This window comes from Morchella importuna, assembly GCF_003444635.1.
Source record: "Morchella importuna strain M04M26 chromosome Unknown Morimp01GS004, whole genome shotgun sequence".
In the NCBI taxonomy this organism is placed as follows: Eukaryota; Fungi; Ascomycota; class Pezizomycetes; order Pezizales; family Morchellaceae; genus Morchella; species Morchella importuna.
The window spans coordinates 1,302,589-1,327,431 of NW_025763401.1; the positions used below are offsets into that span (position 1 = coordinate 1,302,589).

The following is a 24,843-nucleotide window of genomic DNA, read 5'->3' on the forward strand; positions in this document are numbered from 1 at the left end:
GGACCGAGCTGGAGGTGCATATTTTGACTTTGGATCGTCGATAGATCCCGCGCAAGTGCCACTATCGTCGCGTGTGGCTCAGTCCCGCACCCCACACGGAAAAGATTTCGTTTAGAGTGTGGTGTGAACAGGGTCGACTTAATCCCCTTAACTATTCATAGCCGCGCACCTGCAGACAAATTTCTTTTCCATTGGGCACGCAACGGATAACTATGCTTTGCTTATTTGTGGCGAGAGCTTTCTTGGCCGAGGGGATTTTGATGTCGATACCTGCTCTACCCGTAATTCCCGGGGGCGTAAATTATTTGCAATTGGAAAGATGCAGGGTAGGTATCTTCAGAATGTAGTTTTTTTCTGGCGGATGTAATGGGGTTAATTAGTCGGGCAGATTGTAAAGAGGAGACATGATGTGATGAGTTGACCGAGCTCTGCATCTAATTATACAGTTTTTCTCAGGACAGATTGTCAAGTGTCAAAATCGTTCCGCTCCATACCACGAATGTTCGTATCAAAGTATGTCGCGTAGATATGCCGTTCCACAGGCTATGTGTGGGACGCACGTTCTGTATTGGACCCCATAGTCAGATCATCTGGCCTCCACAGATCACTAAATATTTCAGTGGCAAACTTACCAGGAGATATGACGACGGAAACAATAATAGAAGCTAAACGGATGGTATCGGAAAGGATAATCGTATAACGGGATTTACCTCGCTGCTGAGATTCCAGGATCCATATGACGACAGAATCAATAATAGAAGCTAAAAGAGCGATATCGGAAGCTATACTCGTGTGTATAACGATTAACCTTGCTGCTGCTGAGATTCCATAATCCATGACAGTGTTTGGTGACGTTGAGTGAATTCAAATCATTCAGGTTGTAAAGCAGAGCATAGTACTAGTACACCATAGGTACGGTACATGTAGGCAAGTAGAGTACTGGACCCTGCAAGCAAGCCAGCGCGGGTCAATACATACTTTGTGTCACGGGTCGCAGCAACCCTGGGATCAGCCATTCGGTGAAGCTACTCTATATCCACGGACACGGCACCAAGATGCTAACTACATACCCGGGCCGCCCTCATGCTCATTGTGCTGTCATAATTTGTGGAATATGAGTGCATGTAGGGAGAGTAGAGCAGATGTGCAATATCAAATTCAAGGTTGCTTTGTGCATAGCCGTGAGGGCACTTCCCGAAGTTGCAGAATAGCACTCTAACTTCTTGGCAATGACCTCCAACATCAAGAAACTGCGATCTAAGTACCCTCATGTACTCCTAATCCCATGCACTCTCCTTGTCCTTCGAGTAGTACATGGTTTACGTTAGTACAGTAGAGCATCATTAACGAAGATCGCAGTTATCCCTAAAAAAGCTAGAAATTTAAAGTGCCTCGGAGGATTTTGAGTAAACAATACATGTATACTTGTGCTGCACTGTCATGGACAGGTGGACCCTTCACATACCATGTCAAGTACCTGTATACCCTTCACCCATTCGTTTTTGGCTTGTACGGATGTTTATGGCTGTATTTAGATCTACATACGGCTTTATTCGGGACTGAGGGAAAATCTGTAATAAAATATTATGTAGTTATTCTTCCATGATGATTCTCGTGTCATCAGTGATTAGAAACCCCTTTTAACATAAGACGCGGCCGAGATCCGCTGCGAGCGATATCGCTTGACAGACACGAACCCGTTACATGCGGCTCTAAAAATAGGAATAAGCTGCTGTGCTATCCCGACTGATGATCGGGTTAAGCCTTTTTGGTTAGCCAGTACTATTGATCATGAGTTTGAGGTAATTATCCTGAACGGGATGGATGAGTGTGGAACGTTCGATTGACAACAGCGACGTCGACGACGACGACAACAAGACGACAAAGATTATCTTTTGCTATGGTATTCATAGGGTTCTAGTCTATATGGAACTCAGAATAATCAATTTCTAAAATAGCATGCGCAATGGCGCGCCACCGAGATAAAAGAATTAAGGTACCTACTTTCCCTACAGTTTTGGATCTGGTATGGAGTGTTTAGCGTCACCCGCGCAAGATTCCTAGCTAGCTTGATTGCGGTTTCTGTTGGAGTCAAGGGGCCTTGCGGCAATTCTAAACGCAATCTTCACGGTTGTTCCTGACCCAATGATGAGTAGATGTCATTTGACTCAATTTGTTTGTGTCTTCCCCTTCTTGTTCTAGTTCTTGCTGTGTATGATCGAGTATTCTACGTACACAGGCGCACAAGTTTTTCTAAATTACAGTACCTTTTACAGTCAAAGTACCTACATTTGGCTACTAGAACTACATAACTACATGTAGACACGCACCAACCATATGTATATATATGCGCGCACAACCTCAGACTAGAGTGAAACGGCGGAAGTTATGGCGGTTTTTGCGCCCCCCGCGGCCAGTTTTGCGATGCGCGCGTGTGAGTTGCGGTGTTAATTGCATCTCCTCACTCTCGAGTACCTACAAATCCCTGCATGGCAACGGGCGATGCATGCGGTGAGCTTGTTTACTTGTGTCCTAGTGCTATCGCTATGTCTGTCGCCCCCAGCCAAATATCACCGTTCCATCCAACGGGGGGTTTGACCACCAACCACCAACCACCTCACGGAGGCCCTGAACTACTGTTATTATTACAGTGGCTATTGCGGATCGGGAAACTGCGGGGTACCTCTTCCGGATTCGATGGGGTGATCTACAAGCGGGTCCTACTCTATGTACTCTAGTCGCAGTCGTACTCTGCCAGTGCTGCTGGTAAATACCTACACTTAACTTCTCCACTATGCTTATGCCCCCCCCCATACGACCATACTGCGAGCTTCCTTCCTTCCTAGAGTAACCGTTCAGCTAGCTTTGGCCACCACAAAATTCCCCCTCCCCCTCCCCCCCAAACCAATGGAGTACCTCGGGGTACTTGTGTGGAAAGTAGCACTGTTGATTGTTGGTTGGATCAATTAAGATTACAAGAAATCTCACACAGCCTGAGCATGACGCAACGGGCATGTATGTAGGTACATATCACAAAAATAAGCATCGTGATAGGAGTGACATGATGTGATTACCCAGCAACCATCAGTGGCTTTTGCGGGGTGTGTATGTCTAGGTGGGTGGGTGTGGGTGTGTGACCTTTCCCTTTCTATGTCTAAGGTACTCTGTGAGATGCTGTTTGGTTTTTCTGGCACTCGCATATGGCAGGAAGATCGAATGCGGTAGCGGATGTGCGAGATTTATCCTAGCCCTGCCGCGGCGCAGGTAGTGCTCTTCAGCAGAGATGGTGGTAGTGTATTTTGTATAAAAGGCACTGGTCCCTTCTCCTTAGACATCCCACCATTATCCATTGATATCCTCCTAACACAACCACAATCACAATCATACACATTCTACATCTCTCGTTACTACTAGAATACTCGACCTAATTAATCATGAGGACCTCACTCTTCACCACCCTTACTGCAGTCCTCTCTGTCGCGGCAGCACTTCCAACCAAAACAACATTGGTGAAGCGGCAGAAGGCGGATAAGTTCTTGTTGAAGCCTGCACCGGATGCTCCTGTGGAACTCCAGGGTCTTGGGGTAATCCAGTGGGACGGCATGGTTGGCCAAGACATAGTGAATTCCTCCGGAAAGATGGGATGGTTCCCGGGAAACACGACTGCTAAAGACGCTCAAGTCTTCATCCAGTACAACTCGGATGATGGTATAGCCTTCTATGCTAGGAATACAGCTATGCAAGTGTAAGTTGGAAAAGAAAGGTGTGCGGGATCAATCAAGCTTGGTCACTGACAATGGCAACAGATACCTAAATCCTACTTGGACAAACCCGGCCTACCAAGCGAAGATTGGAAACCCCAATTTCGAAGCCAAACCAGAGTGGACTCTACAGAACAACTTCACAATTGATACCGAGACTGTTGGTGACGCCTCTATTGAGTATTTCGGATACCTACATCAGTACAAGGACAAATGGCTTGCATGCAATGACAATGGAATCTACACTATTTACTTGTGAGTAGACGGATACCTGGAGGAACTTTTTATTAGCATCTGAAAATTTATACTGACATACTATATCTTTAGTGGTGGAGAAAACCCGGACAATTGTTTGCCATTTAACATAGAGACAGAGCACTTTGTGTAGACCCAACATCTAGATTAATGGCATGATGGAATAAGGGGGGAAGGGGAGTCGAGCGAAGATTGATTAATGGGGCATATTGCATGGGGCGGTAACGACTACTTAATGGCTACGATTTCAATATTATTCATGTAATGATTATTTCTACTTTTTGCTTGTGTTTATGATAACTACATGTAGCTATAGCTATATTAATCACGAAATGCACCTGTTCATACCGTGTCACTCGATAACTGTACATACATCTCGCGTCAAGGTCACCCATATGTGTTACAATTCAGTCCTCGAATGTGTCCATATAAAAATCGTGAGCAATATGGATATTATCAGAGCAATATTAATGGCATCATGTCTGTGAACCATCCACCCCCTTCTTCCCCATGCAGGGCGCCTTCGTGCATGGCTAACCCGCATCTGTAGGTAGAGTACATGGTCTCGTGCCCACCCCCTCCTCTGTAGAGTAAGTACCTAGAGTAGAGTACATGTTGTGCTGTACTCTATATCCGCAGAGACCAACCGCTTCAACCACCTTGCTTCCATCGATCCATCAATCTACCGGTTTTCTCCTCTCTCCATCCCCCTCTTTGATCACTCTTGTCAGCACATCCATTGCCGCTTATTTGATTGACGAGAATAAGAACTGCCTTTCTAGGCTACTCCATACGCTATATCATGTCATCAGAGCGAGATCGGATGAGAAGAAACATAAAGTCAATTGCAAAAGATTCCCAGAGGACTATGGGAGCACACGAAACTCAAGAACCAATGGGACAGGGCGTAAGAATGCCTCATCATCACATTTCAGTTAGAAAGAAAAAAAATTCACACTAACTGCTCCCCCCGTTCAAAGCACCCGTCACCTCTGACTGTCTCTGCTGATCAGAGTCCTAAGGTTCTCGACGATATTACCCGTTCCAGTTTGTCAACAAACCTGTCAAGCGGAAGTGGCAATGATCAGACACTTGAAACCAAGGGTAACGAATCTCCGAGCTCCGGACAGGGTGCGTGCCTTGGCACGGATGCTCTTGGCAAGAGCATTGATGATGGCGGGATCGGTGCGAGCAAGTCTTCCTGCTCCTCCTCTGCACGCCCTGAACTGCCTGGGGCAGCGGTCGGAGCTTTTCGTCCGGATCGGCTGAGACGGGTTACGACTGGGCACATGCAGGAGGTAAGTCAAGGGACAACCAATTCCTGCCTGACCGTTGCGTGTCTGCTTCATGATGTGTGATGTGCTCATTATTTTTTCTATTCTTAAGAGCATCTGGGCCCAGTTAGCTTCGGACGAGAGGCTCAAAGTCGACTGTAGGGCCATTTCTGACGACGAACCCAAATATGGGTTGTTTGGGACTTCTAAAAGCTCTTTTCCTGATAGATTAGGTTGTCTTACCAAATCTGAGATCTTGATTCACAGTAAAGATAGCATAGAAGCTAGTAGTGCCACAAAAAACGCTTGCGGGGACCAATTGGATACCATATCTTTCAAAACACCCATAACAAAGCCAATGTATACTCAATCTTTTGGATTCTCGTTTAGTCCAAAGTTTGAGGAAAGGCCTATCCCGGCAGTAATACCGCAGGTACCGAGTCCGTTTGAGAATATTGAAAAGCAGGGTCGGTCTTCTCTACTGAAGTCGCCAAGACCCATAGAAGGATCAAAACACCATAGTCGGGGATGCACGATGGGATTAGTGCAGAACTTTGGACCCTTCCCTGCCGCTATGAAGACCAGCAAGGAGACTGGAGACCAACCGCCAATATTGGCGACCCCTCCAGTCGCATCATATATATCTGAGGGGTGTGGTTCTACCGAGTTCAAATATGGCGAGAATATGGAATCCATATTCACTGAATCCGATCTTTACATGGCAGACAGCGGCGGAAATAAGGATTGCTAGGGACAGGAACTTACTACTGGGTTTAAGCCTAAGCTTATATCGTTCCTTGGTAGAGAAGAATTCTAGAGTTCCATCCGGATATGAGTCCGAATTTAGGTAGACTCAGACACTTTGACGGCACTGAGAGAGAAAATCATACATGTTTAATAACCGGGATTCGAGAAAAGGGAAGCGTGAACTAGAGGGAGCGATAATGCAGGTATCGCGATAGTCGGCATTTAATAAGGTAGAGGCATTTTCTGTCGTAGTGGGGCATAGGGAACACGTTTGTGAAGGTGGATTAGTATCGATAAGGGACTGGTGTTAAGATGGATTACTATTCTTAACTAACTAGATGGGAGTCGCCTAAACGGATTAAGGGGTAATCAAGGAAACCTAACTAAGAATTAAATTATATGATGATGGCGCAACAGCTCTAACCTGTCTTGAACTCTTGAATTATAAAAAGTGTCTTCGCAGTTCTTAAGTTCACCTTCAAATAGAAAAATAGATAGCATGTATTAGGAAAGAGTTTTATTTAATAGTGACAGAAAACAAGTGTTAAGGATGCGAACAGAGGCTTTAATTTAGTATATTGCTGATATATTTATATTTCTGGATTGATTAGAGCGCATCGTTTAATTAATGAATTAAACAAAAAAAGAAAAAGAGCGCATCGTTTTCTTTCACGATTTGTCACTCGGTTTATATTTCATGACTCCAACTCAGGTGATTCATGAGTATGTAAATGATTCAATTGATAAGAGCATATCCAAGCCATAAGACTCGTACTATTTAATAAATATCATAAATAAACTACAAAAGAAAACTGCCGTCGGTAAACTTCAACTACGCATCGAGGCTATGGTGTCTAATGCCAGTCAGTCTCGCCATTCTTACTTCCAATCACGATATTACTTTCGCCCCCGTCTCTTTCCTCAATTCCTGCACTCCTCCGGTATCCCCTCCTGCAACGTGGCGTATAAGCCTCGTATCTAATCGGGCCACCGCTTCCGTCCCCGTCCAACTTCGACTCGGCCAATACCCTCCCATCCGGACCTTGCCCACCCGCGCCCCAAGTACCTGTGTAGTACGCCAGGAACCTCAACTCCTTCACATTCCCGAGCCCCATCTGAACCAGATTCTTGGCCACGGCGGTGTAGAAAGTACCGTATGGCTTATTGATGATGAAGCTCTGCGGGGCAAGTACAGTCCCGTCAGCGCGGGTTCCAGTGATCTCGATAGTGACGGACGGATATTGAGGGAGGAAGTAGCCGGTAGTGAAAACGATATTAAAGATTGTGAAGGACGTCGATGGAGCGAGCGCAGAGATGGTGTAGTAGGGTGAGGAGGGACTCGGGGAGAGGAGGAGGTTTGTGGTGGAGGAGAGACCGCAGCTCCCTTTGTTGCAGCAGGAGGGGTCACAGCCGGTGGTGTCGCCGGTGCAGCTGCTGCTGGTGTAGACGGAGCAGGCAATGAAAACCCAGTTTCTAGGGATTCGAAAGGCGTTAGTGAGTACATGTATATGCTATGAGACTGAGACACTGGGGTGGGGTTGCATACACGCTCCAGGAGAGAGAGTTTCCTTCTCCAGGACCAGCGCTAGGCCATTGAGGGTACTACCATGACTTATTAGTATCAATCTTAATCTACTATAAATCACTTAACAAAGGTACTGACTGATATAGTTCCCGGTGCTGTTTCAGTAGAAGTAGGGACACATCTGGTTGGAGTAGGAGTAGGCCTAGTTCTTGTTGTCCTACTAAAGACGTACCTCACAGTCAGCAAACTACCTTTTCAATAATGCAGTTGAGGTAGGTGAGTACGAACTCAGGACTTGCGTTCACAAAATTGAGGAGGAACGTTAAAAACGTTAGGAATAGAGGGGTTGAGATCATTTTTAAAGCGATAGACTGTTTGAAAAACGAGTGAATGTTTGGTGATTGACTTGATGAATTCCTGAGAATAGGTTGAGGGTTTTATAGAGCTCCCCTTCCCCCTCCCCCGGCCCTCCCCCCTCATGTTCGGAGACATGCAGCGTGATATTTCGCCATTCCAATTACGTGATAAATTGGAACCTGATTTCATTTGTGTTCCCATCACTTTTCAATTGGTAGGTTTGTGGTTTGCATCCGATCCAGATCGTGAATATTCCTATAATTAGTTTCGTATGTATGTCACCGTGTACGTCTACTAGGTATTGTAGTGGTTGTAACCCCGCATCAAAGAAAGTAATACTAACACCCAGGTACACAAACACGAGGGCCAGTAATAAACCTGTGGAGTACATGCATGTACTGTCTATGTACTCATGATCATGTATACGTAGTGCTAATGAAAATCCTTTCTTTTTTAAAGACACTGTCTTTTGTATATAGTTCTGTAGAGTGAATGGTTTCTTTGTCTCTGGTCTAAATTCATCCGCAATTGTATCAGCTACGAATATTGAAGTTTGTAGAGATGATTTAGAGTTGATAGGCCATGTGATAGCCCTATCCTTATCAAAGAAGCTTGTGTTACCATGTGATGTCATGTGTTCTTGTTCTTCTGCCGAAGTGCACAAACAGTGTCAAACACACCAATTGAGACTCGCTAAAAAGTATTTCTTTCATGATTTCGGGTTCAAGCTTTTTTTGCCAGGAATAGTAACATCTCACGGGATTTTCTCTGTTCGGAATTCTCCGATTGGGCGAGGGTGCTGGCCAAGAGCCCTTAGTAGCGGTTATTATTAGTATGGATTGCCACTGGTTCTGAAGCGATTTCTGTGTTACTCCGCTTTGCCAAAAGGATACATTTTGTTTGCATATGTGGTCCTATTAGGCGAAACTTCTCGCGATGTGTAACCTGTAGTCCTTGAGTTTTGGCATAGAGAAGCTCGTGAACTATTCAATCGGGCCCATGCACTTAGATCTTTTATCCTCAGAGGGTAGAAATTTCCTATTGGTCAATTAGGGTTAGTGAATAAGTCGGTATTTTTGGATAGCTGTGTCTGAGGCAAATACATACATACGAACCGGATCTCGTGAAGCTTTCCCGGTTACACATATGCACGCCTAGACCTCTAGTGAAGAATAACATATTATATGGTCACATCGTATGATCCGGGAGATATTGATTTCTCGTATAAATGTCTTGGTTCTCTCTCCACCAGCCCAGGGGTTGGGGCTATTTTCAGTATTTGCAGTTTTCCTCCGGCAATGGTTTTGAATGGATACAAACCTGGATGTCCCATTTGGTATACCTGTGTGGATTGAAATCCCAGAGTCCAGCAAAGTTCTCTAAAGAAGCGAACGATACGAAAGATAAAGAGTCGACTGTACGTGACATATTGCTTTCGGAGCCTCGCAAATCGAAAGGCGGCTTTATTGAAATTAGCGAGTGATACATGATGATCGATCTCACCCGGAATTATGGCTATCGTGCATCATCAAATCAGTTTAATCTCTCTTCATTCCCTATATTTCTTTCTTTATTGGTTTAATTACTGAAATAGAATCTCACCGTGGGGGCAAGTTTCGTGTTTTTCGCTATCGATATCTTGAGCTGAGGCCTGGATTTTTGAACGATTAACAACACACTCAAGTATCAGTATGTAATACCTACACATCGGCAGGGCCGAACGGGTGGTTCGACATCAACACCACCCAATGGTTATTGCACGATATACTCGAGAGAACGCCAGTCATAGGTAATGATGCCCGGAATCAATATATATGGCAGTAAGGTTGTATTCCGAATTCTTTAAATCGAGTTTTCTATTTCTAGAAGACCGCCGAGATTCGATATTAGCCTACAATTATTTTATCGCACCAAAAGTCGAATTGATGTTCACCAGGTATTGCGGGTGTCGAAAATTCCTTTGCTGCCTTTAGTATATAAGAGACGGTAAATGAAAGCCTTCTTCGTCACAAGGCTCAGCCTATAGATTTTATTCAGAAAATTTGGGGTGTAAGAATCTTACAGCTTTATATCAGGTCCAAGATACAGTTGACACGTATTTGGGCAGCTTCCATGTACACAAGATATTTCAGTGTCGCTCGTGCCTTTCAGTGACGTTTCTCTATTGTTGCTTGCTGGATTAAAGGTACTTCCTCACTTGCTCAAGGTAACGTAACTATAAGAGTGCAGCATCTCCATGATGGCAGAAAGTAATTTCTGGGCTACATGTAGCTAAGGGTTGTGCGGGATGGTAGGAGGGAGAAATCGATTTAGCTATATGTACATATGTAGGTTTTGATTTTCTATATAGGTAATCTGTCTATATGTATGGATGCGTACACGTATGTACTCTCTCGTTGACCGGTACGTGAGATATTTTTATGCATCTATATTCTAGAGCTCGGGAGCCAACTCAGAATAAAAATGTTTTGGCCACTGAATTTCTAGACTCCAAGCTGAATTTTGGTGGGTTTCCTTGATTTTACCTCTAGGAACATATTATATATAGGGTGTGTGTGTGTGTCTAACACACACTAACGCTCATGAGTGATCCTTCATGAACGTACTGGTCCAGATGTTTTGTCACAAAGGGCAAGCAGAACCCTGGCCCTAACACCAGGGTGCAGTTTGAGCCGCACTATAACCCCACCTCTGCCAAGCCAACCCCCTCCTCCGACATTCGACTGGAAACACATCGCGATATCTGATAAGCAATTAACATAAGCTGCTCCCCTTTCAACCTACCACCAACTCCTTGTAACAATGTCAACCACCGAAGGCGTGAGTGCAGCTGCTCTAGAAGCTGCGATTATAGAGAAATTGAAGGCAACGCATGTAGAGCTGAAGGACACATCAGGTGGGGGGGGGGGTCATCTGGCGGATTATTTCCTGTTGATTGAAGAGTGCTGACGAAAAGAGAAGGTGGATGCGGACAAATGTTTGAAGCGGTGATTGTGTAATTACTCACCCACCCCCAACTCTCTCTTGGGATGTATGTTTTTTGGGTTGGATTCGCTAATTTATGATGAACAAATGGGGAAAAAAAACATAGATCGCAAGAGTTTGCGAAGAAGACATCGCTCATGAGGCATAGACTGGTCAACAGCGCGCTGAAAGACGAGATTTCGAGGGTGCATGCGTGGACGCAAAAGTGCTTTACAGAAGAGGAGTGGGAAAGGAAGAAGGCGAGTGAAGCATCTGGCGCTTGAACGCAAACTAGTTAGCTCATGCGTCAAATGAGGGCGTTGCAAGTCTTTTTTGTGGTAGAACTATTATTGACATATGAAGTCACAATTTTTTTTCTTCTCAATTGATGAGTCGTCCTTTTAAAGGATGGGTTGATACCTCGATGGGGGCCTGAGAATTTCGACTAATACTTTTTTTTTTGGCCTCTGTCTCATTGATGAATACCACTTTATATATTATAAAACACCTGTTTAAAGAAGATACACATGTACCTAGCTGAACATCCAACGAAACTTTTTAAATAGATCTGCCCCCCTTAACTTCCAACCTACCATGGCATCATCCAGCATGCAGAATTGAGGACGGACTCCTCGACATGGTAATTTTATCCGCCTTCTGACCCTAGTTTCCCATTTGCCATCGCCCACCTTTGTAGATCAAAGACATATGCAGCCAGATGTATGTACTCAGAAAAAGCGGGGGACTCAAATTTCGGGTTCAATTGCAATATCTTTGTGGCATACGTACACAAGAGTCTAATTCGTGGATCTGCCTCGTTTTTTTTTCCTCCCGGTATCGGTAAATGATCGACCGGGACACTGGTATCGTGACAATTGAGGCCGGGCTTAATGGTAAACTTAGGACCCCAGATATATATCGCTATATACACGCGGAGGGAGATCTGGAGATCTAGCGCAAATCACCCCCCTACCGCTAACTCGGAGCGGTGGATTGGTATTGGCGTATCACAGCTCTACTTGGCGGTTCCGGATACCTGCATGTCACGATTACGGGGTTTTGCTGTGGACTCAGTTGGGTCGTCCTGGTACATAATTTCAATAGCTCATGTAGTCGCGGCACATGCTACGTATACCAAAAAAAAATCCCAGAATTATTATGCGAGCTGGTTTATCATTTACATGGCATCGTGATCGACAGAGCGAAAAAAAAAAGAAAAAAAAAATCAAGATATAACTACCTGGTCCCGGTATGAACTGTGGTATCGGTATCTTAAAAGGCCCCATGGTGCGGATATTTTTGGAAGCTAGCTAGTTTGGATAAGGTTTCAAACGGAAGCTGATAGTTGGCTGAATGATATGCCACCCGCAAGCCCGTATATCTATACATGTAGTTAGAGATAATTGATGTGTGGAGGAAGCTATAGATAGGATATATTCCCTCCACGCTATATACCGGACGCTGGATAAATGTCTAAACGTGTACCCCATATATAAGTATCCACAATTGACAAACGTCAGGACTACATATTGTACATGTACATGTCGGTGTAGTTTATCCCTCGCAATCAAGCAGAATTTCTTGTATATATAAGCTAGTATCCGAAACCGCTGTTACTAAACAAGTGTATATCAGTGATAATTATATCCTCCAGCCGTGTTTCCACCTTTCTGTGGTTTGACGAAAAGCCTAAAACTTAGCTACAGTAGTACGGTAATTGACTTCTAACTACATATGGGCCGGGAGTCCAATTTCAGCCATGTATTACGAGTAGACCGCTGGTCATATCATTGATCAGTCGTACTCCAAGCTTTCGATGCCCACCCTATCATTAACCAGCACAACATCTATCCACTTCTTGCAACTCTCTCTCTCTCTCTCTCTCTCTCGAGCCAATTAACGGGTCGCTTTCAACCCAGACAAGCCGCACACAACACGGGTGATGAAAGCCTTATATAGAGAAACTAACAAAGGCTAATTATAAGTACACATACTAGCTAGCTAGGGGGTATATAAATCCTCAAGCCGACCTATTCTGTAACTACATGTACACAACATTATGTATTTGTTCCTTTTTGAAGAGTAAGAAGGAAGAGTACTAAGCCCTAAGTACATCCACCCCGTACGATTGAAATACAGAAAGTGCCTCTAATCTCAACTAATTGCCATTACAAAACCGTAAGTCAATATTATTACAAGCCTTCATAAGTTCATAGTTATCACACTCCTCTATGCCCCGTCCTCACACGCAAATACAAAAAGAAACAATACATTAACCCCCCCCCCCCCAGCCCCCTTTCCTCCCAACCCATTACCCACCACCACCACTACCAACACCCCCTACAACGCCCTCTGATACCCAAAATTCAGCCTCTCCATCCCAAACGACAGCCCACTAATCACCTCCGAGCACGTCTTCAACATATACTCGGGCACCTTCCTCCCATTACTATCCCTCGCCTCACTATCCGCCCCCGCGTCCAGCAGCACCTTCATCGCCTTCTTGCCATCATACACCGCACACATGTGCAGCGCCGTCTGCCCCAGCCTATCCCGTCTATTAATGTCCGCTCCCCGCTTCAGCACCACCGACAGCAGCGAGCTCATGTCTTTCATTGCTGCCAAGTGCAACACTGTCCTCCCGTCCGCATCCTGCGCATTCACGTCTGCCCCGCCCGCCAGCAGCGCGCCCACCAACCGCTGACTCCACGGCTGCACGGCAATGTGTAGCGCCGTCGTCTGGTGCAGATCTGCGATATTCGGGTCGGCGCCCTTCTCGAGCAGCAGCTTGACGAGCACCTCGCAGCCGTACTGTGTGCAGATTGCGAGAGCGGTGCGGCCGGTGGCGTCCTGTGCGTTGATGTTGACGCCCTTCTCGATAAGGTGCTTGACGAGGGTGATGTCCTCGTTGTCGAGGATGGACGGCGGTGGGGGCTGGTGGAAGTTCTTGGGCTCGATGGCGAGGTGGAGGAGCGTGCGGCGCTGCTTGGTGAGGTAGTCTGTGCGCGAGTAGCGGAGGAGCAGGCGGTAGACGGGGTTGAAGGAGCGGCGGTGGGCGAGGAAGATGGGGGATTGGTGGTACTTGTTGCGGATGGTGGGGTCGGCGCCGTGCTCGAGGAGGAGACGGACGAGCTTTGCATTCTTGTGTGGGACTGCCAGGTGGAGGGCAGTGTTCTTGTTGTCGTCCATGATGGCCGGGTCGGCGCCCTTGGCGAGGAGGTGCTGGGCGAGGACTTCATCGTCGAGTTCGGCGGCGATGTGGAGGGAGGTTTTTCCGGACTGGTGCCGTAACTGCACAGGGATGACTTCGAGCATGGCTTTGACGACGTCCCATTTCCGGAGCTGGACGGCGCTCTCCAGTGGTGTCATGATGTTGGGGGTGTCGTGGGAGACGTACATGGGGTCTGCGCCGTGCTGTATGAGGAGCCGGGCGGCCTCGCCGTTCTTGACCATGTGCAGCGGCGTCCGGCCAGTTGTGTCCAAGATCATTGAGTCCGCGCCGGACTCTAGGAAGATCTTGAGCAGCGGGTTGCTCCCCTTGCGGCATGCCCAATGTAGACCCGATAGGTCGCGGCGGCAATTGCTGACCGCGATACTTGGGCCGTCCGGTATCAAGGCTTGCAAGCTGGAGAAATCGCGGCGGCAATTGCTGACGACGATGTTTGCGCCCTCCGCTATCACGGTCTGCAGAACCTCGTCGTCGCACTCGCCCGGGCACTTGTGGAGCACCTGTCCGGCGCGGGTCTTGACCACCATCTGCTCGTGGCCATGGGCGAGGATTGTGCGGATGAGGAGCTCGTTGCCCGTCGCGGCGGCGCAGAAGAACGCGCTGTCGGAGAATTGGGTGAGGGTTGCATGGCGGTAGAGCTCGGGCTTGAGGAGCTCGAAGAGATGGCGGTTGGCGCGGATCAGGTAGGAGAGCTGTTTAGGATTGAGGCCGCGGGCTGTGAGGATGATGAGTTCGTTGGGGAGAGCTAGGTAGGGAGACATGATGACGTCCTTTTTTCTTTTCTTTCTCCTTTCTATTTTTATTTCTTTACTATCTCTCTGGAGCTTTAGTGTTAGCTTTGCTGGCGAATTGAAGCTTATCGGGGGAGGGATTGTGGGTTTTCACACCTATCTGGAGCTCTGCTAAGCTTTAAGGAAGCTTCCAAGGGGTGGTGGAATTTCAGAAGAGTGTCTTTTTTCTTCCAATGTGCAGTAAGGGGAGAGGAAAGAGTAAGAGAGAGAGACAGGCAGACAGACAGAAGGAGAGAAAGAGAGACAGACAGGAAGAGTAAGAGAGAGAGACAGTGAGTCTATAGAGAGAGAGACAGACAGACAGACAGCTCTGTGGTGGTTGGTGCATTCACCTACGTGTCTGAACACCTCATTGGGCAACGCTGACTGGCCGAGCGAGTGAGAGAGCGAGATTAAGTGAGTGCAAGTGAGATTGAGTGAGTGAGCGAGAGTGCAAGAAAGTGCAATCGAGCTGTGCTGCCATCTGCGCTCTTCTCTCTGCTGAGGCTAGTGCGACTGTGCAGTTCTGTCTGTCGGTCTGTCTGCCTGCCTGTCTGTCTGTCTGTCTGTCTGTCTGTCTGTCTGTCTGTCTGTCTGTCTGTCTGCCTGCCTGCCTGTCTGTCTGTCTGTCTCTCGCTCTCTCATCTCCCTCCCTCAACCGGGTGCTGCCGGGGGTGTCCTTGGCATGCATGCACCACAGCAGCAGCGCAGATGCGATAGATGATGGCTCTGCGTGGAATTCCTTTGTTTGATCGAGCGAGCAGAGCAGACCAGGAACCGCGGCACCACCATATCACGACATCGCCAGGCACAGGCAGACAGACAGACAGGGCCCCCCCCCCCCCCCCAATTACTATCTACGCTGCTGTAAGAGCAGCCCGTATCAGCTAGCAGCGATAAGTCATCAGAAAAGAAGAAGCATCAGATCAGATCAGGCAGATGCTCAACGATTGGCTCACAGAGCCGGTGCCAAGAGATATTAGAAGATGGTGAATCATGGACCATTATTATTGACATTCGGACTTGCCTAAGGCCACCGGCCCACCGACCGAGTGACCATTTATGAACCGGGGGGTGATGCTCTATTATTCTTCTGTCTGGCACACATCCCTTATCCTCCCCCACACGTGACCGTAACACTTTCCCGACACCGCGAGACAGACACATGCTGGTCCGATTACAAAGGGCACCGGGGGAGGGGAGATGCGCATCCATCGCATTCCAATGCGTTGAGGTTTTAACTTTTAGGGGGGGGGGGTGTTGTGTTGACTCCCCCTTCCCTTCTCGCTCGCCGGCACAGAACAGAAGCTCCCTCCCTAGCTGCAGTACTACATACGGATTGGGAGCGAGGCCTTGGCGTGGGAGTGAGTGCTTGCCAAGGCTGGAGTTGCTTTTCCAGGGGATGGGATGGGGGATGGGCATGGGGGTGATGCTTGTCTGGCTGGGTATAACGTGGGGGAGTTAACGGTGAGGTTTGTCGGAATGGTTGGGACTTTGGCCGTTGGCGGTGTAACTATATGTATATGTATGTCTTGATGTCGCTATGTATTTCGCAGATGTAGGTACCACAGGTACCACTGCAACTTTATCTGGAGTATTACGAAGCGTTATCCAGTAACCAGTCGACACTGCTAGCTAGAGCCTAGTACCTAGCAGGCCATCTTCAGTATGACGAGATGTTGACCCATCTTGCTTCATAGTACTTCCTGCTCTACATTTGAGATATTGCATGCAGACTTTCAGCTGTTTATTTTTTGATATTTTTGGAATTTGGGAGCCATTGACTTTTTCAAAGAGGATCATTACATCCGTAGAAATAACATCACAACCCATCACTCACACCATCAATACTCAACTCAATGCTCAATACCCAACACCCAACATACACTCCCCTCCAGCAACCATCCACCCTCAAGAGTACTAACACACAGCATAACATTACCCACTAACATACAACAATACATTTAAAAAAACACACACGACACGCCCCTACGTCGACTTCTTCCTCTTGCCCGTCTCACACTTGACCGCGCCCCTCTCCTTCATCCCCTGGCACCCCACCATCATGCCCGCCATCCCCTCCATCTTCCCCTCCGCCTGCAGCACGCCCGGCCCCCTCTTATCCAGCCCCAGCTTCGCATCGCCCTCCGTCTTCGCCGCCCTCATCTCCTCAATCGCATGTTCCTGATCCGCCTTCCCGCTGTTCACCCAGCTCTCTGATCCCGACATGCGGCCGACCATTTCCTATATACACTCCCATTAGTTAATTCCATCCAGACATTACAAGAGGGGAGAACTAGCGTTAACCGCCCCCTTAATCCACACCACATGCCCCTTCACCTGCGACGGCGACGACGACGTTCCAGAGCTCGACATGGTGCGCTTGTGCTTGAGGCTTTCGGCAAACGTCTTTGTTGCGCGGTCGGACGGGATGTGGCGGTACTGGTATGCGGCCGGATTGCGTCGAATGGCCCCGGTGAGAACGGATCGGTGGACTTTCATAAAGCTGTTCCACAAGTTTCCTTCTGGCGCTTTTTTTTTTTTTGCTTTTGCTTTTGGAGACGAGCTGAGCTACTGTTGTTGTTATCGGGCTGTTTCTTAATTGCTATGGATAGTGAGGCCTTTTGAAAAGGGGGGAAAAAAGAGAAGTGGAATGGGTGGTGGGAGAGGGGGGGAAAATGGTTATATGGTGTTTCCCCTCCTCATCATCCCTCTCTGGTGGAGTTGAGCATTCGGTGTGCCCTCATCTCTGCGGCTGGGTGACGTCGATTAAACAGCTCAGACTCTCCGACGGATGAGCGCAAGTAAAAAAGGCCCCCCGGAATCTCATGCTTCCTCGCGAATCTCGATCTGCTAGTCTCGCCAGTGTGGGGACAGGCGTGTGGTTGTGGTTGTGGTTGTGGAGTCTGGGCCGAACATGTGCTAAGTACATGCATTTACGTCATGTCGTCACTCTCCGCGCTTGTTAGGCGGTTGTGAGAGACGATCTGAGTCGTGATGGCAACTTTCTCCAAATTTCAGAGATGACTTTGACGTCGAAGATTTCTAGATGGGGGTACCTATTGTGTACTACAGGTGCCGGGGTAAGTCTGTAGACAGGTGGCGGTGACACACAAATATCCCCCAATGCACCGCAGACTTACCCCGGCACCCGTAGTACTTGGACGAAATCTTTGGTCGAGTGATAGGGGGTGAGTATCCCTGGACGCACGCACGTGATAAGTACAAAAAAGGACCAGATGTTTATTGTATTGAGTAGAGTTCCTTCTCTCAAGAAATCATTTTCATAATATCTTCTAAAAGAACAATCTCCCAGAGGGTGCACCGATGGCAAGCCAATCTTCAAACTTCAAGGAAAATCAAAGCTAGATACCATTGTCTTATAAAACTTCAATAGTAGCGAATCAGCGCCAATCTCAATTTCTAGTCCCTGCCTCAAGATCGCTATTGGTGGACCCAATATCTTCTCTTTTGGAATATGCTTTTATTCAAAAGCCTCTTTTTAGAGTTTGGAAGTGCCCAGCTCTTCTGAATCCATTCTGCCCATCTTGTCACCATCTTCATCGTTCTCCGTGTCCTTGATATGGATAACAGCCCCGTCAGGTTTACCCCCTGTCTGGCGCTTATTACTTGCAAGTTCGAAGTTCTTTCCGTCCGCCAGATCTCCAGCTTCATCATCACCCTCTTCTCTCCCTGTGCCGGGCTCTGTCTCAGACTCAGCTACTATTTGCTCAAGCGGCCTCAAATCATCACCGCCCTCTCCTGGTTTTTTGCCATCTCCACTTCCGTTGTTATTGGCTTTGATATCTGCCCTATTATCATTAGTTCTGATACTTGTTTGGTCCTCGAAATCGTAGTTATATTCTTTTGCACTTTCATCAATTTCAGATCCTTCTGTAATCGATTCAATCATAGGCGCGAGTACTTCTTCCATATCATCTGTTATCTCGTCTTCATTATCACTGCTAACCTCAACGTCATAATAAACACTTGCGGAATGTTTATCTTCACCAGCTTGATCGACCCCTGCTTCAAAATCGGGTTTGATACCAACCTCACTTCTCTTTTCCATTTTGATGCCAAATTGATTCATCCATTTTGTAGTAAATGAGCCACCATCAGCCTTCGCCTTTTCTAGTTGATTTGTAACTTCAATTTGTAATTTTTCAAGTTCATCTCGAGTTGACCCTACAAATAGAGAAGATTCACTTGAAAGTGAGAAGGAGTCGTTACTATCAGCCTCAAGTAGACCCAAGGTTTTTTCATCTTTGTCTATTATTGATATGTTTGTTGAGTCAGCAGTAATTGCTGCTAGATGGCTGGCCTCTCCGGGTGTAATTTCTTCGGGAGTACTGCCGCAATCAAGGTTGAACAAAGAATCTGCTGCTGACGATACGTTGTTGTAATTGCAATAAAATGAAGTGTTTCTGTTTATGGTCGGATTGAGTGTCTTTTTATGAGTGTGGCTCAGCTCAGCTCTATCTGTTTCTCCTGAAAGATAAGACTCTTTCACAGATTCATCTTTCACAACAGAATAGTATTTTTCTGATTCAAAAGGTTTGAATATAAATTCCTTTCCCTTGCTATGTGATTCGTTAAGATCGGCCTCCACACCTGTTGTTTTTAGGGTGATGTCGTTGGCTGATCCGGTACATGTGTCTTCGGCTTGCATGCACTCGGTCGACTTCTTGACACCGGTATCTACAGAGGTTTCTGCTTGGTTGAAATGATTGGACTTGTCATCATTATCTCGTTGAATCATCTCTTGCATCTCTAGCTCGATTTGAGTGTCAGCGTGTAGAGTTGCTCCTTCAGTCTTTCTAGGGACAACTTCGACGTGCCCATAGCCCTCCGCCTGAGACTCGTTCCAAGTGGCGTCAAATGGTTTTAAGTTTACCCTGACGCTCTTGATGGCTTCTGAAAGCTTGCTCTCAAATGTGCTAATTTCAGATGCAACAGGTCTAATCTTGTCGAGTTTGGCATCAGGCATTTGTTCGGCCATGGAAAAGTCTAGATTTGTGTCATCGACTAGACCCAGAATTCTTGGATCTTCTTGTCCTAAACCGCCTGCGTCCTCATTAGTTGGGCCATGAGTTGTCCGTTTCCCCGGTGTCGAGGAAGTAGAAGGCATTTTTTTCTTCGACTCCTCTATAAGGGTAGAGTAAGACTGGTAAATTCAAGAGTTAGTTTGAGATTATTTAGATAAGAAAGTTTTGGGGGCTCGATTTAGGCAATGAAACTACTCTATTATGAGCAGTATCAATAGCCTTAAAAATAGGAACGAGGTGAACAAACTTTAAAAGCTTCCTTGGTTGCACGCTCTTCTTGTGGGGAAGATTTACGATCAGGTGATGGTTGGAGGATTGGAGGCGAATCATTAAATACAGGCAAATGCGTAGAGTTGGCGGCTTCACTCTTCAGCATTCGGGCTGCGGAAACTATTGTTGAATAAAATTCTGCAAGTTGATTCCAATGATCCTCCAAAATTGGGCTAAAATCAGTGATTATTCCAGTCCCATTAGACTTATCCAATTTTTGTAGACTCTCAATAAATCCATGCCCCATTTTTTCAAAGACCTTACGCTTGGATTCGGAGTAAAGGGTTTCTGGAAAATCCGGCATGTTCTTGGAAGGTATTGGCTGTGATGTGAGATTAGATCTTTCAAGTAGGACTTTGACTAAGAAGAATATTATCTACCTTATCTTCGGAGTCTCGACGGGCCTCAACTGAAATAGTAAATTTCTCGAGATTGATGTCTGGCTGGACTTTTGGGTCCCCAATAAGGACATCAGCACGCCTTAATGTACCTGCCCTCGACCTACTCCCTGGTCGTTGGAAGTACTATTTATGTCGCTCAGAAGTACGTTAGCTTGTATAACGTTTTGATTGTCTGGATAAAAATGTTAGAGAAACGTACAGGCTTATCCCATGGGGACTGCTCGGTGGGACCAAGCCCAGGTGGATACTTCGAAACCTTTGAAGGATGTTCTAGCCCTGGTGGCGGGCGTGCTATGGCCTTTGTGCCTTCCCAATCCCAGTAAATCACCTAAAGGAAAAATTAGATTGATTTGAAGTGATTGAGGAGCAGATGTATGGAGGTTTCGTTACCGCTGGGTCATAAGCCGCTGGGTTATGTCCTGTATTGGAAGACATTTTGTGGATAGTTTGTTCGTTTTTGTGTTCCAACATCGCTCAGATAAAATGAAATTGAAGAAAAGATGTAGGGAAGGATGAGTGGGGTGTTAAAGGATTGATGGTACGGTGTTTAAATACACTCGAGCTTGGAACTAGAGGCTGAAATGTACTTAGCACACCACCCTGGCCTCCGGGAGAGAACAGGTCATAAGTACATACCAGTCCCTCTTACTCGGTATAAGTTATAGGTCTTTCGATCGGAAGCTCAGTACGTTGTCCATTCGGGCTCTTATGCTCCGGGTCTAGTGGTACGCGTTCTGCTGGTAAGCTGGCCATCCATTGCAATTGCTCTAGTAACCACACACAATTTCTCATACAAGAAGTGACTTGATATATATGACCTTACGTACATGCTAGCGACACCGGGCGTTTCGAGATCTGCATCATACAATCTCACTCAGAGCGATTCTGCCAAGAACTCTGTCCTTTCCAACACATCCCATATCTAGAGGGTACATTCGGTAAAGCGTGAATGAAGTCTAACTGCGATAAAGGACACCGAGGGTCAAGAATGGAGCCAAGTTTGTCTAAGCTGCGATAATGGGGTTAAAGAGATCAATTTTATATCCAACCCACGAGGTGCTGCTGAGGCTGGTCACTAGTGCCAAGACAACTACATGTAATTATATCAACACAAAGACTGAGTTTCCAACCACCAACCCCACACCAAACCCCTCCTCTACTTGTTTGGCAAGAAAATTATACAAGATGGATTATTTTTCCTCTTTGGAGGCTGAAAAACATCCAGACCATACAGAATCCTCCAGCTCCCCCTGCAGCACTATTGGACCCAATTCCGATAACTTCACACAAATAACAACTCTTTCACTTCTTACTTCAGATATACTTTGGGAGAATAGTATTCTTCGCGCAAAGAACAATATCCTGGAAAAATCTTTGGTCTGCAGTGATGAAAGGAATAATGTTCTCACCCACGAGCTTGAAAGCCTCAAAGGATCACCTATAACGCTTGCAAACCATGCTGCAGATATTCTCAAAAAAGACATGTAGGTATTACCCCAATTGAAACACAACAACTCCGTTTTCATCCGGCTAATTCCAACATTTATATCACCAGCCGTAAAAACGAATTTGATATTGTGTCCTGGAAGAAGGCAACCGGCACCTTCTCTACAATCATTGCCGAAGTTGATAGATGCTCAGGCCCATATTTAGAATCTGGTAGTCCTGCACTTTCTGAGCCTGTACTTCAGCCCTTATCTGCTGGCAAGAACCTGTCGGTATCGGCGATTTGGGAAATGAAAACGCTCCTCCCCCGAAGCCTCAGAGGAGTAGCACCATCTAGCTCCCAATTTTCAACCGACAAGGCCTCTCCTTGCATCGTCACCCTAACCAACATACCCGGGGGAATCTCTCCCATAAACATTGCTTCAATAATTCGGGGTGGTAAAATCGAAAGCATTTTTATCTCCCGCGATGATGAGAAAAAAGCCCAACTCGCCAGAATTCACTTCTCATCACATCTCTCCGCTATCGAATACACAACCTGGGTAAACCGAACTGATCCATCACTCTATATAAATGGCGAGAGGATTTCAGCGGTTTTGGGATTAGGGTATCCTGCTATGAGAACAAACGCGAGCAGGGCACTGTTATTCGAGGCCATTCCAGGAGATCTAAGCACATATCAACAATTTGAGAGGTGGGTTCTGCTCTCCATCGCTGCCAGAACCCCCGGGGTGCTAGCCCATGATGCGATCCAAGAGATTAGATTGTGGACCAACGGGAGTTTGGATGGTAAACTACAAGGCGGGGTGATATTTCAGTCGATTTCAATATCTGTACGAATGATGGACACTTGGACCGCAGCTGGGCATAAGTTAGAGATACTGTATGGAAGTGATGATTGTGAGGGTGAATTAGAATTAACCCGCAGAGAATGGGTTTTTGCTTAGGTAAGTAGATTTGAAAGCTACTATTTTGAGGAATATGGAACGAAAGTTGGATTATCTGCATGCATACAGCGCGCATGCATCCACAAGTAATTAATCTATCTCTGACTGCGGGGATGGATGCAATTGGAGTTACTCCGAGATATCAGTTTTACTCATATTTGTGACTGGGATTAAATTGAGGTGACTATTTTGGTCTTTTAGGACGGTAGACAGTTCGGATAAGAAAGTGGATGAAGGATCAATTGATAAGGATCGAACGGTTGAGGAGAGGCTTCCAGAGGACAGTGCTCTGTGATACACATACATGAAATTTTGACTCAAATAACGCTAACACAATAATAAAACCTACATGAAAATTATGGGGGTAGTACTAGTTTCTATTCGTTTTCCGTTTCAGCCAAAACTTCTTTCGATTGAGCAGCGTGCCCGCCCTCGTTAACGGCTGTCTCCTGCGTCCCGGTAAGAAGTTCTCCCTGAGGGTCATCGACCACCTTCTTTTTGAATTTCTGGTGTTTTCCCTGATGCCCAGGCTCAATGAACCTATATCTAACCCAGTCCCTTTCCCTGCACATGATTGATTCTGACAGCTTGACACCTTTTCCATAGGTATTAGCGACAGAAAGTGATAGTTTCGTTCTTGACTTGTTCCCATCTAGACACATTCTCTGGATATTGAGAAAGGACAGAACCTGCAGGTGGCGACGATGGTCCTGACCCTTAGGGCATTTTGGGGACTCTAAAAGGCTATTCATATCCTGTATAGCTACAAAAGAATAAAGTTAGACCTCAATTCGAAACAGCCCAACGCTCATAGATTCAGTGACCATGGTTTACCTGCGTCAAGAACCTTCAATTTCAACACTTTACCAACAGCACTTCTCATCCCAATCCCCTCGGGCCAATCCGCAATAAATTGACATACCATGCTAATGTGTTCCTCCTCGCAAGGGCCACATGGTGTTTTATGTATTTTCCATGCCCTGGCAGCAAGTTCTCCCGTCTCCTTGATCGTATCTATCGACTCTTGGGGCGCATCCTTTGGCCATTGTGTAACGTGCCCTCCATTTTCAATTTTCCACTCGGTTGTGGCTAGCTCTTTACTCAGTTGCCGTTGCTTTCTCTTCCATTCCGCGACTCTTGATACCATTTTGCAGCTGCGGTTATAAACTCTTGGACTTATAAGACATTCAAAGTATTAGTGGGAGTGTCGGCTAGGAAGAGGAGTTCTCAAGACTCAAGACTCACGTATAAGAGAGAGCAGGTAAGTTGCTGGTGCTTGAATAGGGGTTGGGTTGGATTATGCATGACACGGAAAACTTGGGTGGTAGATTTCAAGCTTCTCCACACGCAACAGCACAGGTGGCGACAGCGTTGAGTCGTTCCACGGCAACCGGAAAATACGAACCTCAAGAATGGGCTCCTACGGTGCACGAACTTTGGTTGGGCTAATATATGCAATGATAACGGTATGTATACAGACGGGTAATGAGTTGCATAATTCAATATATTGTTCGAAAGCGATCGATTTATGTAGTATCTCCACAAACAGCTCCGTGATATGAAGCGCCTGGCTTGGCACTAATCATTTATATAACGAGTGATACCTTGTGATCAACTTTTCACCAGGATCAAAGAACTACATGTAAGTTTCCATAGGAGGTTTTTTTTTTAATTCATTAATTGCATGCAACCCTACAGTTATGGCAATTGAGCACTCCCCTGAACTTCCCATCTGCCTCCACCACTTCTCAGTACGAACTGAACACTAATAAAATACAAAACAAAACAAACAAAACAAGCGAACAATTTAGTCTTCGTCCCTTAGTCCTCTCCATTCGTACTCCAAAAG

The 24,843-nt window shown here is 46.4% G+C and overlaps 11 protein-coding genes across 11 annotated transcripts; 5 read left to right on the plus strand and 6 right to left on the minus strand.

Moving 5' to 3' along the window:
• Positions 1–543: 543 nt before the first annotated feature.
• On the minus strand, positions 544–837 carry LAJ45_02502 (uncharacterized protein; the record flags this gene model as incomplete). The annotated part of the gene is made up of 2 exons (XM_046112093.1): positions 544–563; positions 633–837. 2 exons carry the CDS (start codon positions 835–837, stop codon positions 544–546), a joined length of 225 nt encoding a protein of 74 aa, XP_045974993.1.
• A 2,597-nt stretch (positions 838–3,434) lies between these two features.
• On the plus strand, positions 3,435–4,149 carry LAJ45_02503 (uncharacterized protein; the record flags this gene model as incomplete). Its single annotated transcript, XM_046112094.1, has 3 exons — positions 3,435–3,745; positions 3,807–4,016; positions 4,089–4,149. 3 exons carry the CDS (start codon positions 3,435–3,437, stop codon positions 4,147–4,149), a joined length of 582 nt encoding a protein of 193 aa, XP_045974994.1.
• A 669-nt stretch (positions 4,150–4,818) lies between these two features.
• LAJ45_02504 (uncharacterized protein) lies at positions 4,819–6,041 on the plus strand (the record flags this gene model as incomplete). Its single annotated transcript, XM_046112095.1, has 3 exons — positions 4,819–4,923; positions 4,997–5,314; positions 5,403–6,041. 3 exons carry the CDS (start codon positions 4,819–4,821, stop codon positions 6,039–6,041), a joined length of 1,062 nt encoding a protein of 353 aa, XP_045974995.1.
• An 850-nt stretch (positions 6,042–6,891) lies between these two features.
• On the minus strand, positions 6,892–7,918 carry LAJ45_02505 (uncharacterized protein; the record flags this gene model as incomplete). The annotated part of the gene is made up of 4 exons (XM_046112096.1): positions 6,892–7,510; positions 7,584–7,639; positions 7,701–7,782; positions 7,851–7,918. 4 exons carry the CDS (start codon positions 7,916–7,918, stop codon positions 6,892–6,894), a joined length of 825 nt encoding a protein of 274 aa, XP_045974996.1.
• A 2,803-nt stretch (positions 7,919–10,721) lies between these two features.
• On the plus strand, positions 10,722–11,167 carry LAJ45_02506 (uncharacterized protein; the record flags this gene model as incomplete). Its single annotated transcript, XM_046112097.1, has 3 exons — positions 10,722–10,815; positions 10,881–10,914; positions 11,011–11,167. 3 exons carry the CDS (start codon positions 10,722–10,724, stop codon positions 11,165–11,167), a joined length of 285 nt encoding a protein of 94 aa, XP_045974997.1.
• A 2,056-nt stretch (positions 11,168–13,223) lies between these two features.
• LAJ45_02507 (uncharacterized protein) lies at positions 13,224–14,873 on the minus strand (the record flags this gene model as incomplete). The annotated part of the gene is made up of 1 exon (XM_046112098.1): positions 13,224–14,873. The coding sequence occupies one exon, from the start codon at positions 14,871–14,873 to the stop codon at positions 13,224–13,226; it is 1,650 nt and encodes a 549-aa protein (XP_045974998.1).
• A 1,998-nt stretch (positions 14,874–16,871) lies between these two features.
• On the minus strand, positions 16,872–17,384 carry LAJ45_02508 (uncharacterized protein; the record flags this gene model as incomplete). Its single annotated transcript, XM_046112099.1, has 2 exons — positions 16,872–17,126; positions 17,184–17,384. The coding sequence occupies 2 exons, from the start codon at positions 17,382–17,384 to the stop codon at positions 16,872–16,874; spliced, it is 456 nt and encodes a 151-aa protein (XP_045974999.1).
• Positions 17,385–18,384: 1,000 nt separating this feature from the next.
• Positions 18,385–21,036, minus strand: LAJ45_02509 (uncharacterized protein; the record flags this gene model as incomplete). The annotated part of the gene is made up of 5 exons (XM_046112100.1): positions 18,385–20,049; positions 20,178–20,522; positions 20,581–20,724; positions 20,801–20,929; positions 20,992–21,036. 5 exons carry the CDS (start codon positions 21,034–21,036, stop codon positions 18,385–18,387), a joined length of 2,328 nt encoding a protein of 775 aa, XP_045975000.1.
• Positions 21,037–21,786: 750 nt separating this feature from the next.
• LAJ45_02510 (uncharacterized protein) lies at positions 21,787–23,289 on the plus strand (the record flags this gene model as incomplete). Its single annotated transcript, XM_046112101.1, has 5 exons — positions 21,787–22,085; positions 22,157–22,741; positions 22,811–22,836; positions 22,976–22,994; positions 23,196–23,289. The coding sequence occupies 5 exons, from the start codon at positions 21,787–21,789 to the stop codon at positions 23,287–23,289; spliced, it is 1,023 nt and encodes a 340-aa protein (XP_045975001.1).
• An 82-nt stretch (positions 23,290–23,371) lies between these two features.
• LAJ45_02511 (uncharacterized protein) lies at positions 23,372–23,919 on the minus strand (the record flags this gene model as incomplete). Its single annotated transcript, XM_046112102.1, has 2 exons — positions 23,372–23,757; positions 23,829–23,919. The coding sequence occupies 2 exons, from the start codon at positions 23,917–23,919 to the stop codon at positions 23,372–23,374; spliced, it is 477 nt and encodes a 158-aa protein (XP_045975002.1).
• Positions 23,920–23,958: 39 nt separating this feature from the next.
• Positions 23,959–24,576, plus strand: LAJ45_02512 (uncharacterized protein; the record flags this gene model as incomplete). Its single annotated transcript, XM_046112103.1, has 4 exons — positions 23,959–24,043; positions 24,194–24,255; positions 24,323–24,460; positions 24,544–24,576. The coding sequence occupies 4 exons, from the start codon at positions 23,959–23,961 to the stop codon at positions 24,574–24,576; spliced, it is 318 nt and encodes a 105-aa protein (XP_045975003.1).
• Between the last annotated feature and the right edge of the window lie 267 nt (positions 24,577–24,843).